This window comes from Pagrus major, chromosome 2, assembly GCF_040436345.1.
Source record: "Pagrus major chromosome 2, Pma_NU_1.0".
Classification (NCBI taxonomy): domain Eukaryota; kingdom Metazoa; phylum Chordata; class Actinopteri; order Spariformes; family Sparidae; genus Pagrus; species Pagrus major.
This window is the reverse complement of record NC_133216.1, coordinates 26,413,292-26,429,446: the sequence shown is the minus strand read 5'-3', so window position 1 is coordinate 26,429,446 and position 16,155 is coordinate 26,413,292. Positions and strand designations below refer to the sequence as shown.

At 40.6% G+C, this 16,155-nt stretch overlaps 1 protein-coding gene across 2 annotated transcripts; it reads right to left on the bottom strand.

The window, feature by feature from the left end:
* Positions 1-147: 147 nt before the first annotated feature.
* On the bottom strand, positions 148-13,792 carry sidt2 (SID1 transmembrane family, member 2). 2 transcript variants are annotated; one of them, XM_073483223.1, is made up of 26 exons: positions 12,970-13,792; positions 12,759-12,880; positions 10,999-11,163; positions 10,802-10,847; positions 10,244-10,345; positions 9,836-9,919; positions 9,575-9,740; positions 9,103-9,196; positions 8,617-8,675; positions 8,354-8,380; positions 7,413-7,451; positions 7,241-7,318; positions 6,519-6,634; positions 6,326-6,399; positions 5,670-5,736; positions 5,485-5,558; positions 5,233-5,356; positions 4,791-4,908; positions 4,211-4,347; positions 3,993-4,101; positions 2,511-2,587; positions 2,186-2,232; positions 1,970-2,075; positions 1,724-1,834; positions 1,507-1,620; positions 148-964 (listed from the first exon to the last, which is right to left on the bottom strand). In XM_073483223.1, exons 1-26 carry the CDS (start codon positions 13,216-13,218, stop codon positions 902-904), a joined length of 2,568 nt encoding a protein of 855 aa, XP_073339324.1. In that variant the 5' UTR covers positions 13,219-13,792; the 3' UTR covers positions 148-901. The 2 variants fall into 2 exon arrangements, with proteins under 2 accessions (XP_073339324.1, XP_073339332.1); XM_073483231.1 differs by lacking the exon at positions 8,354-8,380 and having other exon boundaries at positions 12,970-13,303.
* Between the last annotated feature and the right edge of the window lie 2,363 nt (positions 13,793-16,155).

The window sequence follows — 16,155 nt, the reverse complement described above, 5'->3', positions numbered from 1 at the left end:
GTATTTTGTTCACACACAGCACAACCGGACAGCCTGCAGGGCCTAGACGTGTGCCAGGCTCTCAAATTCATAGACTAGGTTCAGGTTCATCAGGTTTATAGATAGCAGTCACCGTTAGAACATGCAGAAAAATAGCAAACAGAGAAGTATTTGAAAATGACTTTTATTCAGTAACCGCTCATTGCAATGTTTGACATTAAAATCAGATTTTTCATACAGTACAGTGCAAAAAACTCTTCGCATTCAGACTTTAGGGCAGTCGAGAAGGAAATACAATCATCATCATCATTAGATTCTCCAATGAGAAGGACGGCGAGAGGATCTGACCAATCAGAGCACAGTATGTGACTAACATGATTAGAACATTAAAAGGCCACTGACAGACTGGACAGATTTCATGTTCTCACATTTATCTCTGTAAACACACTCACACCTGTACAAACACTCGCACAGCATATAAACAGCATACAAACAGTAATTTCAAAATGCATTGCTGACTTGCAGGTCAAATGTAATGCAGACAGTATAAAATAAGTTAAATCGGATAATTTTTTTAAGCAAGTGTGTATGCTGCTATCTTCATTGCCAGCTGTAAGTAAACATTGATCACAACAGTTATATTGATGATGGCAGCAAGAGGACAAAACACTTCAGCATCACTCGACGTCGACGCAGCTCTTCATTGGCACATTTTGTGTCCATACAGATGGAGGGAGGGGCTACTGCCCTTCCCTGACTGGCTGATTGGCTGTGATAGGTAGAGAGGTGCCCCCCATACAGCCCGAGGAGAAACAGGCTACTGGCTGTGCTTTTTTTGAAAGAACATGACGGGGACGCAAACAGAAAGAGACGAGGAGGAGGTGATAAGGCAGAGAGAAGAGCTTAGCTCATCACAGAAGATCTAGAAGACGAAGATCTTGTCTCGCTGGACGGTGTCAAGGTCGTCGTCCATGGTGAGGAGGACCTAGGAGGGAATATGTAAGAGAGGGGTAAGAAAATAGTCTCCTGTTTGCAGATTGCCATTCCAAAAACATTTTGGAGTCGCTATATATTTTTCTTTATTGGATTGGCTACTATTCAAAGTCATTGATTTATGCATGTTAAATGTGCCCTGTGGAGTTTTCTTGTAAACAAACAAAACATCTGTTTACATTCAGTCTTACTCACCACACATTAGGTTTATTCCCTTCCTTAGAAAACATTATAGCTGATTTTTAAAATCATTAAATCAAGAATTGTTTGAAGCCTTGTTATCTAGCTTGCTGTCTTCTTCTTCCCTTCCTTTCCTTTGTGATACCATTGGCAGGACTGTGTATGGACTCACCTGCGAGGATGCGTCTTCATGCACGATATAAACAAAAGGGGGGCCAACTCCATTGCACAACTACGTCAAAAACTCCACAGGGAACCATTAAACAAATTCTAAACAGCCAGTGCAATTTTGAAGTGTGTATGCTGCATGTGTAAATGAACCAAAATACACACACACAACAAATAAGATCTTACCAGGAAGGATCCAAACATGGCGATGGAGGAGAGGAAGTGCCAAATGTCATGGTCATCGAAAAATGAAAGCAGGATGCAGTCCCTGTTGTGCTCACGAGACTCTGCTGGAGTTTTCTGTGTCAGCAGACAGAAACACACAGTAAACTAATGCCACATCATACAGGAAGTATTAAGTAGAAATACAAACAGCTGTTTCTCACTTAAGTGCGTTACTGACCTGCCAGGTGCTGAGACCCTGGAAGAAGAAATACAGTGCAAAGCCCCACACCACGGCCGTGAAGAGAATACACACCAACGGCAGACATTTGATTCTCTCACCGCTCCGCAGCTAAACAAACACACACACACACACACACACACACACACACAATAACAATACCATTAGATATACAAAACATTTCTGCTCTTTTATAAATCTAGATACTTCTTAGAAACATGGATACACGCGCACACACACACACACCTTCATAATGATGTAAAAGGCAAAGTAGAGCAGCAGGTTGCAAATGGCGATGGCCAAAAGGTAGGAGGCAAAGTCGTTGGGTCTCTCTATGAGGCCGTAGGCCGCTCTACAGGGAGCAGGAAGATGATGTCATCATTTAGTCCTGCACTGTACATTTTAACTTATATTGTCTCTACTTAGTGCACAAGTACAGGATGCAACAGACTGTTTACTCACAGAGACCAGTTGACTATGTTCCCCATTACAAGCAGAACCATCCGGTCCTGTCAAACAGACAGAAGAGGGAAGATGATTTACAAGGAAGTAATCTGGAGTTATCAATACAGGAAACAGTGGTTTATTTTCAGAATTTAAGGCATTATTTTCATTTTTCACCCAACAGCTGAAGATCTAACTGCATCTTTAGGTTCTCTGTATAAACTACACAAACTTTTCAACATTGGGATTCCTTGTAGACTCAAAATAATGGGGGATTCTGTTTCTTTTACAACATGTTGGCACGTGAAACATGCTGACGCAGGCGTTTGTGGTCATTACTCACAATGTACATAGGTCCACTGCACTGTCTGATACAGTCGGTGTAGATGACGTACACCATCCGGCGCAGCATCCCGGCATCTGACACAGATATAAAGACAAAAGTGTTAGCTGCACTCAAACACTAGTCCAAAGGGTGAGGATCAAATCCACAGCAGCCACACAGTAAATGTCAAGGAGACACTTTAAATGAAACTTAATCCTATGCAACAAACTAAGTCAAAAATTTAAAACACACAATATTATTCTGTCTGTACAGTTTGCAGTTAAATTGTGTTGTTACACTTTTGATCAGGAAGATTCTGATTCACCCACATTCACAGCATAACAGCACACAATTCATCTGTAATTATTTTTAGCTAACGCAAAGTGTTACCAATGTTCTCTAAAATGATCATGTATAAATTCTTCAAACTAGGGATCAACCAGTATGGTTTCACAAGGCGAATATCAATACCGATTATTAGTAATCAAGGAGACAGATAACCGATATACGTTTGCAGTAAAATGTTAATCTTAGTGTCAAAATTTAGAATAAGCAGTGATGGAATGTAACTAAGTAAAATGTAAGTAATATTCTTAAGTACAATTTTGAGGTACTCTACTTCAGTATTTCCATTTTCTGATATTTTACACTTTAATTCTACTACATTTCTTTGATAACTTTAGTTACTAGTTAGTTTGCAGATTCAGATTATTAAGTATTCATAGGCTATTACTAGTGATGCGTAACCAAACAGATAGTGTTGTGGCTGGGACATTGCGTGACACCACAGAGTGGGACTACAGACAGAGAGAGATCGCTGCATCAGCGCCAATTTCCTTTTAATTTATTTTTTTGGCAATCGAACCCAAAAAACACAATCAGAAAAAATGCTGAATATTGGCCCTGGTAATCGACTAGGCAGATTATCAGTCCGTCCCTATGACAAACAGATGAAAAGATGATAAAATATATCCCACGATCACGTTAGTTATTTTGTTATCTCAAGAGCGAAAGCTTTTCAACCTGTTATCAGGAGAAAACAAAAGGTCATTCTATGTTTATCAGAGATCACGAAAAACCAAGCCAGCATGCATAGATGGTGTCTTGACAACTGTTTCAATGAGCAGGGGACTGACTGACGCAGAGTCAGTCAATTAATAATCAGGACACTGCTGTTTTGTCCTAAGCAGAATATGTCAGTTCATGGAGTGCCCATTAGTGATCTTGCAAGCTTGGCTTGCAAATCTCACAGCAAACTGGATGGCCTCAATAATGTCTTTACCTCTGCTGTTACAATAGGCTTTATCTGAGCCAGTCATTTTCCCATAATAAATTATCTAGTTATCTTAAGATCTCCTGTCATCAAGAGATTATGGAGTATAAAATAACTTACTCATGATCAAATAACAGAATAAAAAAATTATCGCAGCACAGCATTTCTCAGCTTCCCTACTGACAATCTAAAGACAGGAGTTTTCAGGTTTCTTGCTGTGATCTTACCCATCCTCCATCGGCCCATGTAGTACAGCTGTGTGCTGAGCAGGAGAGTGGCCAGAATGTGAATCACTGAGAAAACGATCCAGAAGACCATGTTTCCTTTCCCAAATACCTGTAGACAGACCATCACAAACTTAAGAAAATGTCCATGTGTGTTTCTGCATGTGCTTAAACTTCACCAAGGCCTCACTATGATGCGGTCTGCATGTGTGTGTACGTACCACTCCCAGCACAGAGAAGAAGATGACCCCAGCCAGGCAGGCGTAGGCAGTGTAAGCACTTGCGTTGATGTCTGGGTGTCTCTTCTGATACAGCTTCAACATACACAGTCCAGCAATCATGTACATGAACGAGGTGTCTGCAGAGGAAGATTACAAACATCGGTGACACATCTGCCTTTTACCATCGCAAACAATCAAAGAATAAGATGATAAGCAGTGCAGATTTCTTTTCACTGAATATCAGATCAGATTTAATGTCTTTACTGCCAATCACCAACTCTAACCTGGGACTAGAGAATACAATTAAATGTGACTAATGCACAGAATCTTATCTGCACAGACAGCTCAAGGAAACCAGGACATTCCACTTGGCAGTAAAATCAGAGTGAGTGCAGTCAAAACTCTCAACAATATTGAGGAAAACATTTGGCAAAAATGTATTTCTTTCATGTCTAACAATATTGTACATTGTGTATGTAAAGAGAACACACATTTTTCATCATACAGTCAAGCCAGTGATTCAGCTACAAGAAACAATACAGGACACATGAGGTTCTCGGAGGAACACAAGCAGTCATACCAAACTGGAAGTTGGTGTAGTTGGGACAGACATGGTAGCAGGCACTGAGCAAGCCTTCCATCATCAGAGCAGTTCCCATAGCATAAAACAGACCGAAATGCTTTGGGATACCACATTCCTAGGTGGGAGAGAGGGAAATTAAAAAAATAACTGAGCAAAAAGTTTACTAAATAATTAAAATGACTCTGTGTGTGTCTGGATGTGCCCCAGCCTCCCTTCAGTACTTCCTATGTCATATTTATCTATACAATAAGCTATCTGAGGGTAGTGTGTCTAAACAGTATTCCATAGGAAATTATACAAATTGTCATGTTTTCTCTCATTATTCAGTCTAGGAATAGAGCTGAAAACTGTCTTTGCTAGGGCACACACACATTATGAGCTAATTGATCTTACCACACGGTGCGTCTACTGTACTTCTGCCTGTGTGCATGTGTCTTACCAGAGCATTGAGATCGTTGCGGACCAGGGCGCGATTGTGGACGATGTCTCTTTTGAGGACGATAAGGAGGAAGAGGAGTCCCAGCATCACGTAACCGAGGTTACTGAGGATGTTGTTGAACGCACTGTGTTGGACAACAGTTAAAAGTCAGTCTTAGCAATACTTTAAACCAAGGTTTTTAATCTTTTTTTGTCATACTCTGGTTGTAATAACACATTGGGACACCTAAACAGACACATGCTAACAACACACCTGAGAGCTCCCAGGGGGTGGGCGCACAGGAAGTTGTAGAAGCAGATGTCCTGGTTTCCTGTAACATTGACCACCTGAAGAACAGAGAGCCAGTTTACCATCAGAGTGCTGATGTATTTTCACTACACTTCTCAACACAATTTATTTATATCTTGTATATTACAGTGTATTTCTCATCAGCGTACCGTCTGATAGGTGATGACCAGCTGGATGACTGGCAGTGCGTAGAACACAGCAATAGTAGCAATGTTCCTGGGGAGAAGATCATGGGATTTAGAATAATGATGATAGGGTCATTTGAAGGCTTTATTATATCACATCTCTCTGTAACAAGTTAATAATAGTATTTTTACATTGTAACTGCTCTTACTAGCTCAGTTATACCGCAACATTATGTGACCCGCTACGATACAAATAGATTCTGATTCAGAGGGCTCTGATGCCATTATAAAATGGTGATCGATGCATCTTGACTCATCAAAAATTTTTATTTCTATACATTATTTATTTTTTCTCACTGTGCGACTGTCCGCTCCTTTTAAAACAGTGTATTTGTAATGATCCATAAACTTCTGTCATAAACAGAGGTGACCATATTGTTGAGAATTGGGTTTTAAATTCAGATTATTGACTTTATACATAAAAAACATAATCGCAATGCATCCAAGAATCGACATGACATAAGGTCAAAATGTCAACAAAACGTTGTTAACTATGAGTTGATTAATTCATTGTGGATCCATTTGGCCTACAATGGGATGTAAAGGAATCTCTGTTATTGTATTGTTGCAGTTGATTCTACTCTTCAGTGTTGCTTGTTATTAACCACCAGTGTTCTCACCAGAAGTAGATTTGGTATTTCTTGCTGAGAACCCTCTTGTCTTTGCGAGCCAAGTCAGACACACAAAGAAATTTCTGGAATAAGGAGAGCACATTATCACTTACTGTCATCAAGTAAAATGGGCAACAGCAAGAAAAAGAGTGACATTTATATATCATGACATGTCTAGTAACGAGTCTGAACTTCAACGTACCTTGGTGCGGACAATGTTTTTGTCTGAGTCAATGTCGTCCAGTGTGTCGTAGTCATCCTCCTCCACGGAGCTCAGAGACTCCTGCCTGCTTCGTCCAACACTGTCCAATGATCGCTCTGATGGAAGGAGGGGAGAGAGGAGAGAGGAGAGAGGAGGGAGGAGGGAGTCACGGTGGAGTAAAGAAAAGAGGCTTTAAATTCGTTGGAGGGACAATCTGATCAATTAGACGGACATCTGCATTTAAAATAATTTTTTAATGATGCGAGAGTGTTCATACACATTGCACCTTTAAGAATTTCTTTGCAATTTTCAAATACTTCAAGCACAAATATTGCAATGATTTTTGGTACTTTGATCTCAATGTTGTTTTTCTGTTCATTTTAATGTCATCACATTAGGAATCTGGCACCTTCCCGGCATCAACATCTAAGTCTCATTCATGTATGATTCACATAGTGCTGATTGGTTCGGTGTAAATTTCTGAATTGATTCGGCCAATTGTGCGGTAGCGTGTCACCAATGCGGATGGCTATGTGGTGAAGGTGACTGAGGATTGGGCGCCGTTTGAAAGGCTCCTGTCCTGATGAACAAAGACACACATACAACCAGTGAGGGACAAGAGCTGCTCACAGGAAGCCAACTGCAGGCCAGGCTGTGGAGACAAGTGCATAAGTAACAGTAATGGACCAGAAAAATGTGTGTGTGTGCATTTTTGTCTATACCCATGTATCCATAGTTGTTGTCAGTTGATGTGGCGCTGTCAGTGATGGCCTCTGAACTGAGGGTGCTGCCATTGTCAGCTGGAGAGGAAGAGGAGGAGGAGGAGGAAAAACATTTAATTCAAACTCCACATGAACAAAAACATAACCAAAACCAGAAGTTTGTAAAACTCACCAAAGGAGCCGTATTCATATGGTGACGCTGGAGTCTTGCCTGTGGAGACAGATCCACATTTATAGCTCCCAGCTGAGTATATGTTAATAAAATGCACATAAATAAACATGCACCACTACAACCAATACCAGTTAGTACTGTATCTTAACACTGCATACGAAAACAGCACTGCAGCTGAAATGTTAGTACATAAACTCAGGAAGACAACTACACATGCAGGGATCCAGTTAGAAAATTATTGCCGGAAATAATGTATTTGGCATAACAGTTTTAGTGTTTAAAATGGGTGAAAATGTAAGTACAGAAGGGTGAGGAGGCTTATTTATTGTGAGGAGTGGTGACTGCAGCAGTGAGCAGATTGTTTAAACACAACGTCCTGTGGTTTAAAATAAAATCATGTCAGTGTACACGGCAGTGAACAGATACAGACACACACTGAGCAGTAGTCTTGAGCTGAAGAACCACGTCAGCACTGTACACATTTAACTACATGATTATCTTCAGGATTTTTCCATGAAACAACTTCTTCTTTTTTGTTGATATATTATATTGTTAGCATTGTTTATTATAATGTAACATACTTATGTGTTTCTTCAGCGAAAAGATGTATTGCTGTGTGGACAATACCACTGTGACAAAAACTGGCAAAATACCACAACTGCAACAGTACTTTGTGGTTGGCTGTTCCTAACAAGTACCCAGGTGAGTCATGTGTATCTGTATCTCTGTGATTTAAGCCATTAAAGCTTAGCTAAGAGTTTGGAATAGTGCCATGTTTATGTTACTTCACAGTCCACGAAGCACTTTAGTCCAGCCTTTCTATGAATGCTGGCAAGAGAGCCACAGTAATGTGAGCTAATGCATGCAGAGCATCTGCAGACAAGCAACACAGTGTGAGGAAGGGCAGTAAGTGCAAGACAGGAGTAACTGTGTCGTTATACCATCTCCGTTCTTCCCAAGCAGAGAGGCTTAGCATGAGGGAGAGAGAGTGAAAGACAAACGTTCAGTACACACACATATGTTAAATTCTATATAAAAGAGCTTAAGAGTTAAATAATTAATATACAGCATGTTAAGTTCAGTTAAATATATTATGACATCATCTTAACATTGCAGGTTCATGACTTTAAGAAAATGGTATGCTCCACACACCCTCTAACGAGCCCCTAATGGGCCGGTCCGTCATAGCTAGTTGCTGGGTTACCTGTCTCAGCAGGCGACATGTCAGCAGGATTCAGAAACACCTCTCTCCTCTTCTTCATTCTGCAGAAACACAGAGGGAGACATGCTAATTCTAATCATTTGTATTCAGTATAGTCGTCTTCATGTGGTGCAGTCGTATAAATCTACATTCTTGGTTTAAAGATCCAAACCCCTGCTTTCCACTGGGACCAACAACACATATTTGAGCATTCTGAACTTGTAATTGCATTTTTATTTTTTAGGTGTTGCTTAAATCCTTTTTCTTAGCCTAATTCAACCAAATTAAGTAGATTTGAATTTATTGTCTCTGAGATTTTAACAGCTTGAATAAGGATCTGTAGCTACAGGGGAGATGCATCACTACAAAGGAAAGACTTTTCAGGATTCACAGATGTGAATATCTCAGCAGTAAAACAAGCCTGTGCATGTGAAGTGAACACAGGAACTAACTGTCGGTTTGACTGAAGAGAAAAGTGCAAAATCTTACCGCCTGTTCTCCAGACAGGCCACCAGCAAGGTGAGCAGGTAGAAGGAGAGGAAGATCCCCAGACAGAACAGCATACCCATCACATACACCTCCGCTGCAGAGAGTTAATACAGACACATTTACTGTAAACCTATTCACATGCTAATACTGCATGATCTTGACTAAACTGCAACCTTTAGTCATACATAATTTCTGCCTCCAACTTTTGCAGTTCTGAAGAACAGAACTTTTATCCATTACTTTTAAGTTCACTCAAAATGTTGCCCCTGGTAAGATGCATGTTTTTCCAAACTTGCATGGTGCATTTTGTTGACATATATATATCATAAAACCAGAGGAAGACAACACTTATGCCTTATCATGTTAAAACAATATCCAAAATTTAAGGTCTATAGTGTCACATCACCATAATGACATATTATTGATATATTGACCAGCCCAAGCATTTAATATTTGTAAACATATGACTTACAGTTTATAGCAGGAGAGACTACAACATCAAGGACCTTGGTGCGGTTGCCAGCATCGATCAACTCATCAGGACGGAGAGGATAGAAGCGCAACGGACCGCCGCATGCCTCATCCTCCGTTTTTACCACTACTACCACATAAAAACTGTTGCTGGGGAAATCTTTTCTCTGATTGAAAGAAAGAGACATGAAAAAATATGATATGGCTCTGTTCTGTACTCTGGGCTTCGTGACAAAAGTGGTCTGTACGTGTCAAACGTTACCTGCACAGTGATTGCGCCTTTTTTGGTCATAGTCTGGTACATCCCAATGAAGGCCACATTGTTGTCAAGGTCATAGACAGGGCACTGAAAAGAAAGAAAGAGACAGAGAGACACTTGAAGCATTAAATTATTAAAAGCAAGAGGGAAAAAGAGATTAACAGGATTCAATAAAAACTAACAAAGATAATAAGCAAGGCAAAAAAGAGAAAATTACTCTCAGTTAAATGTTCTCAGACCATCAAACAAGTGACGATGTTTGCTCTGCATTGCACTAGCACAGTTGCAATGAACTCACTTCTGCCATCATGTGGCCATAGTAATGTTACTGCATGCTGACCACCATGCCAGGGGCTACTTGAGGACAGCAGCTGTCTGGTTTGAAGGAAGGAGGAGAGGGAGTGATTGTACCTGGATGTCCTGGACTGACATAACGGAGCAGGGGAAGGTCATGTCTGAGTTGACCTTGACGATCACAGTGTCCACCCCATCCGGGAAGACATACTTAAAGTACTGAGACAAAGAGCAAGAAAAAGCATAAGGAGTCAGGAAGGGTGTAATAAAATTATTGTTATTATGACATTATCCACTACAATAAACACAACAAGATGAAACAAAAGTGCATAAACTGAAGTATTAAGTGACAGCCATGATTGACTTGATAGACTACATGGTTGCTACAAAGGCCAAAAAGAAAACTGAAGTTTGTTTTCTTTTTCATGTGTTGAAAAGCAAAAATAATGTTGCTCCGTGCTGAATGATTGTGTAAAATCCTGAATTCCTTCAGACCTTACCCCTCCCATCTATCTCACTTCTACTTTCTGCAAGTTCTCTCAAGTTTCTCGTCATCTGTGCACCCCCCCCCCCCAGCCTGTCAATCTACATTTCTGTGACTAAACTTCCTCATTGTAAAGCAGCACTTAGTGTCACACTTATAAAAACACAAAGCCGTGGTATGGAGCTGTGTACCTGAGGTTGGGATGGTGAAGCAGTGAAGCTGAATTTCTTGTCTGTCCTGTAATCAAAGGGCAAATAACATGTCAGACATACTAGTGAGTTACTTGTTGATTACTAGAAAGCCCAAACTTATGGCAATTGAATTAAGCTGAGAAGTCAGGCAGCTACTGTGACATGTGTTTGTGTGATTAATATCAGGTATCACTCACTGTAGGGTGAAGCTTTCAACGCGGCTGACCCTGAGCTGGTAGTTGGTACCCTGGCTGGACAGGGTAGACACGTCCACAAAGAAGTACTGAGTCTCGGAGGCAGCCCGGGTTGGAGGCTGGCACAATGTCCGGCCCAAATGATTGTAAGGGTACTTCCTCTGGTAGCTGGAGACAGAGACAGTTTGACAAAACAGAAAAAAAGAACAAGATAGCTCAAGTTCACATTCAAAAGGTCTGAGTTTGGCAATTGACTAGACCTTGAATATGTATTCATTGAAAATAAATGATATTTAATATATTATATCTAATGAAAGCTCTTTTCCTTTGCACAGAATATGTAGACTCTTCAAATAAATCAATAGATGATTGTATGAATAAAGAAATCATAGAAAAAAGATTAGAGAAATAAGATTCTTTAATATAACAGGAGTATACTTCATTCCCAAGGGTGGCCCTTTCACATGACCTAGCTATATAATGCATCTTCAACGGTCTCTGTACAAACTCAATAAAAAAACAGCTCTCAATACATGGATTGGATTCATTTAAATAGAGCATGTGACAAAAAAAGAAGTGACTTCGCTCTAATGACTTTGACCTAACTTATTTACAGTAAGCTGCGTTTTACAGATCTGCACTGGAGGATCTCAGAGGAGGAAGTGAAATTCCAAGGTCCATTACTGATCAGTTAAAACATGACTAGCCACGAGACTGAATGCGCAAGATTATGGCGAGGTCATTCTGCTGTTGCACAACCACAGAGACTACCTGGGAGTGTGGGGAACACAGATCACATCACAGATGAGCTGTCGGCCAATGGCTAATGAACAGCACAGAACGTCTAACATGTTGTGAAATCCCACCTGTTTAAGTCACGTTACAAATGCTGTATTCTCTATAACCACTGAGGTATAATCCAGAACATTAAAGGGTAACAATTTTGTAATTTTCTGCCCACAACATACATCACAAACTGGCCTCAATTCAACTATATCCAGGAAAGAAATAATGACTCTAATTCTAGCAAATTGCCAGATACAACTATAACATCTCAAAATTCGATAAAATCCTAAAATGCAGACATAAAAATCATCCATCTCAACCACATCTACAAAAAATTATACTGAAGGCACAGCTAGCTTTTACATCCTTTTAGAAGGCAACTAAGTATACAGTCAGCTCTCTTGAGCAAACAAGAACATTAGCTTCACCGCATGATCTGAAGACGCAACTGTTTACTTTCTAGGGGAAAAAACAGCAGCAACAGCTGGACACTCCCTGGTAGGAAGCTTGGATCATTACTTGATGTCGCGTCGACATGTGTCCAGTTACTCAGATGTATATGAAGGACTATAAAAGGCCTAAAGCCTTGTGTTGTGGAGAGTAGCCTTTCAGTCAAATGACAATTGATTTGGTGATTTTAGGCATTGTGACAAAATGTCATGACATGAAGCTAAATCAATACCTACAGCCAATGTGTTCCCATTTCATTTTCATTCTCTCTCTCTTACTCTATAATTTATAGACTATTACTAAATGAAACCACACCTCAGATGATTACAGGCTAACAGGCTGTGACAACACAAACAATACATGGTCAAACAACCTGCTGGTCATCTCAGGTAACATCCTTGAAATATTGTCGGACTGTTAGGAGCTCAGAGGTGTTTCATGGGGTGTTGGGAGGGGAAAATATACACGAGTTTATTTCCAGCCAATTTGAAGTCAGTTCACAACTTATGTAAAGTGCAGATACTCACAGGCCTCTTAGTATGAGAGGGACTTGAAAAGACAGCACAGCTTGCTTCTGTCGCACCACAAACAGGATAGGACTCTCGAAACCCTGTGACAACACATCCACAGACACACGCACTCCCTCCGTCTGAATCCCAAAGACAGAAGAAAGAGAAAAGATCAGATTACACTCAACATTCTTTGATATCAACTGAAAAACAAACGTGCTAAACTCACCTTGTTCCTGGAGATCGTGTGATTGAAAGCATAGATGGTCTGGTTTTCGCTTGTAACCGTGTCATTATAGGTGATATCAAACTCTGCATCTTTCTGAACCACATTTTTAGTCTCACCCACCGCCTCACTGCCGCAAATAAACTGGGTCACACATAACCAGAGCAGGGCTGCCAATCCTGGTCGGATCCAACATGGACCAGGTCCAAAGCTCTTTTTATGTCGAGATTTCCAGCAACTCCTTAACATCATTTTGTCTGATACCGTCTTTCTCAACTGGCAACTGATACTGCAATTTCTACTTCCAACTCCACCCCATTCAGCCGCAATACTGGGATATAAAGCTGGCTAGCTTAACGGTGCTACTTCCAGCTATGACTGACAATAACAGCAGCTGCTAACTCACAAGCTAAGGAGACAGCGGGATGTTTACATTAGATAGAGACGTATCTCTCGTCCTTTTGACATCCGTAACAAAGTCGAAGCTGTCAGTTGTGCAACCAATGACACAAGTTTAAAGACAACAAATTGATACTCGGCTCCTCTTCAGCTGAAACGCCAGAGGCTGACAGGCTGCTAGCTAGCTGTGCTAACGTTAGCATCGTTGGTTCGGACGCTCGTCAGGCAGCTCCATGTTTTGGTATCGGAGTCAGTTCCAGCGTTGCTGGCCGTGAAAAATAAAACAGCAGCAAGTGTTTTTCCAAGTCTCCCCAGTGTGAGCGGTTGTCACAGAATGTATTCGCACCGCCTTGGCGTTGTGCGAGTATTTCTGGAGCGGAGGGTGCAGAGATTCAGTGTGTTTACAGTGTGAACGTCTTGTGCCATTAGCGCCCCCTCCACGCTCAGACAGTAAACAATCCGAACGCGACGTCATGACGTCATGGGCCTGCCCTCTTCTCAAATGATCAGCACAGGGGGAATTTGTAGAGTTATATCACTAGGAAGTGATTGTTAATGTGCAGAGTGGATGTTTTTATGTGATGTTATACTGTATGCTTTACGTGGAGGAACAGTATATTTCCGTCATAATGCAGTTCTTTTTACAAATTCCGACCTCTTTGTTGTATATGGACATGATGTGTCATCAGTTAGTTTCCAGGATCTCTGACACATCTCCTTTCTTTATCAGGAAACTTTTGGAGGCATTGGAAATACTGAGGCTATGAGTACTTTGGTGCAAGTCAATTCCAGCAAATATCTGTAAATCATGTGTTTTGTATTGCAGAGTGGTGCACAGAGAGCAATCTACTGCTCAGTGTCAACAAACCAAGGAGCTGGGGTTAGCTTCCTGAGAGTCAACATCACAGAGAACCAAGGTCATGGTCTTAACATACTGCCAACCTGGAAAAAAACAACAAGAACAAAACAGAAAAACAGAGAAGGATCTACTTCTTAAGGGAATGATAGACGGTTACATTACCATGCCACGTTCTTGTCAACTTTTACCGAGGAGCAATAGAAAGCATCTTGACTAGAAACATCACAAACTGGAAACCGCCCAGAACATCATCGGTACCCAGTTACCAAGCATCAGTGATATAGGTGAAGTGAGCCCAAAGGATACTAAAAGACAACTTCCAAACCAGCCACAGTTTGTTCACCCTGCTGCCATCTGGCAAAAAAATACAGAAGTATTTGCTGCTATTCAATCAGACACAGAGCAGCTTCATTCCTCAGGCTGTAAAACTCCTCAACTCATCCTCTGCACTCCGCCATATAAAATTATTTTTTCTTAAGTAGCCTAAAGGGACCTTCATTTTATTGTACACTCCTGTGTTGTATAATGACAAATAATTGAACTCGGAACCTTGATACATTGCTATGATATCAAGACCAAACAGGTTATGTATTTCAAAAGGGAAGCAGGGTTAAGAATGATGTTCTGACGACTGTGGTGCTCTCAACCAGGAGTGTGTGTGTGTGTGTGTGTGTGTCATCTTTTGTCTACTGTAATAAAAAAATGAACTACAGCAATGCTACTGATACATTTTGGGATTGGCCAGTAATTATAGCAAAGGAAATAATATTGTAATTGGAAGACTGATTAAAAATGATATGGTTACAAAACAATGATTATTACATCTACAGCAAAACAAAGAAAATGATTTTTACAGGAAACATTACAAGTTGTTACAGTAGTCAAGGCTGTATGGATTACTTTAAATTTACATTTGATACTGACATTGGATTCTTAGTAGTTAAAAGTATTTACATTTTTCAGAAAGACTTTGGCTAGATCAGTTATCTCTATATAACCCAATACTATTAAGGTATAAGCATGGATCATTCTGCTATTGAGTCCTCAGGCAAAATGAGCTGGCCCCTGTTGTTTCTTCTCCTTTTGTGCATTATGTACCCTGTTGCTTCCAATTATTCTTCAAGAACAGATGACAGCAGACTACACTGTATATGGCAGCTTTATTATATTTTGCTTAGATCCCCAGAAACAGACCAGTTCTCCTATGCTTGTTACTTCTGTTAGCTTGAGTACTTCCTGACCCCAGGTGTTCATCTATTTAAGTATATGAGCTTCCTCAGCAGTAGATATTGACACAGGGCCAATCTACAATCCAGGGCCTTGAGTTCAGGTAATGCAGGGCCTGCCCTCAGAGACATATAATTTCACCTGATTTAGTGCATGTACCAAAAGAAAAACTCAATTAATCAATTTATCTCAAACCAATTGATGGGCCTTTGGGGTCTGGAACTCGGGGTAGCTGCCTGCTTTGCTCAGTTGGTAATCCTACTTTGAGTAAAGGGGTGCAGGAACTCTTCTCTACCATGGAGTGGTGCTGTCTACAACCTACAGAATAGAATACAACCATTGTAGTTGTCCCCACATACTAAAGCTCCCTAGAAAACAGCCTATTCTGCAGCAAGTTTGCAGAATAAACATGGTAGTGTGGCATGCTATTGCATGATATAGGCCTATTTTAGAATGACGTTGTATAATTTCAAATAAGTGTGCGACATCACACCAATTTAGTGTGCTTTTTTAAAAAACATTTTCACTTTTCACAATTTGGACAATATCGCATGAATGTAATGCAGGAAACATCAGTATTGTCTGATTAAAACAGTAATTTATTGCTGGTCCACTCAACCCCTAGCGGTTATGTGCGAGAGCATGGGGGGTCGAGCTGTCCTCCCACTGCTGGCAGTGAGTGAAAATGTGTAAGAAGATCATGG

Excerpts from the sequence above, each read along its gene's own strand:
- sidt2 (XM_073483223.1), bottom strand. The coding sequence starts at position 13,218 with ATGATGTTAAGGAGTTGCTGGAAATCTCGACATAAAAAGAGCTTTGGA. Across the intron at positions 4,102-4,210 it reads TCTTCTCTGTGCTGGGAGTG|GTATTTGGGAAAGGAAACAT; the intron begins GTACGTACACAC and ends GTCTGTCTACAG. Across the intron at positions 1,835-1,969 it reads CCTTTTACATCATTATGAAG|CTGCGGAGCGGTGAGAGAAT; the intron begins GTGTGTGTGTGT and ends GTGTTTGTTTAG.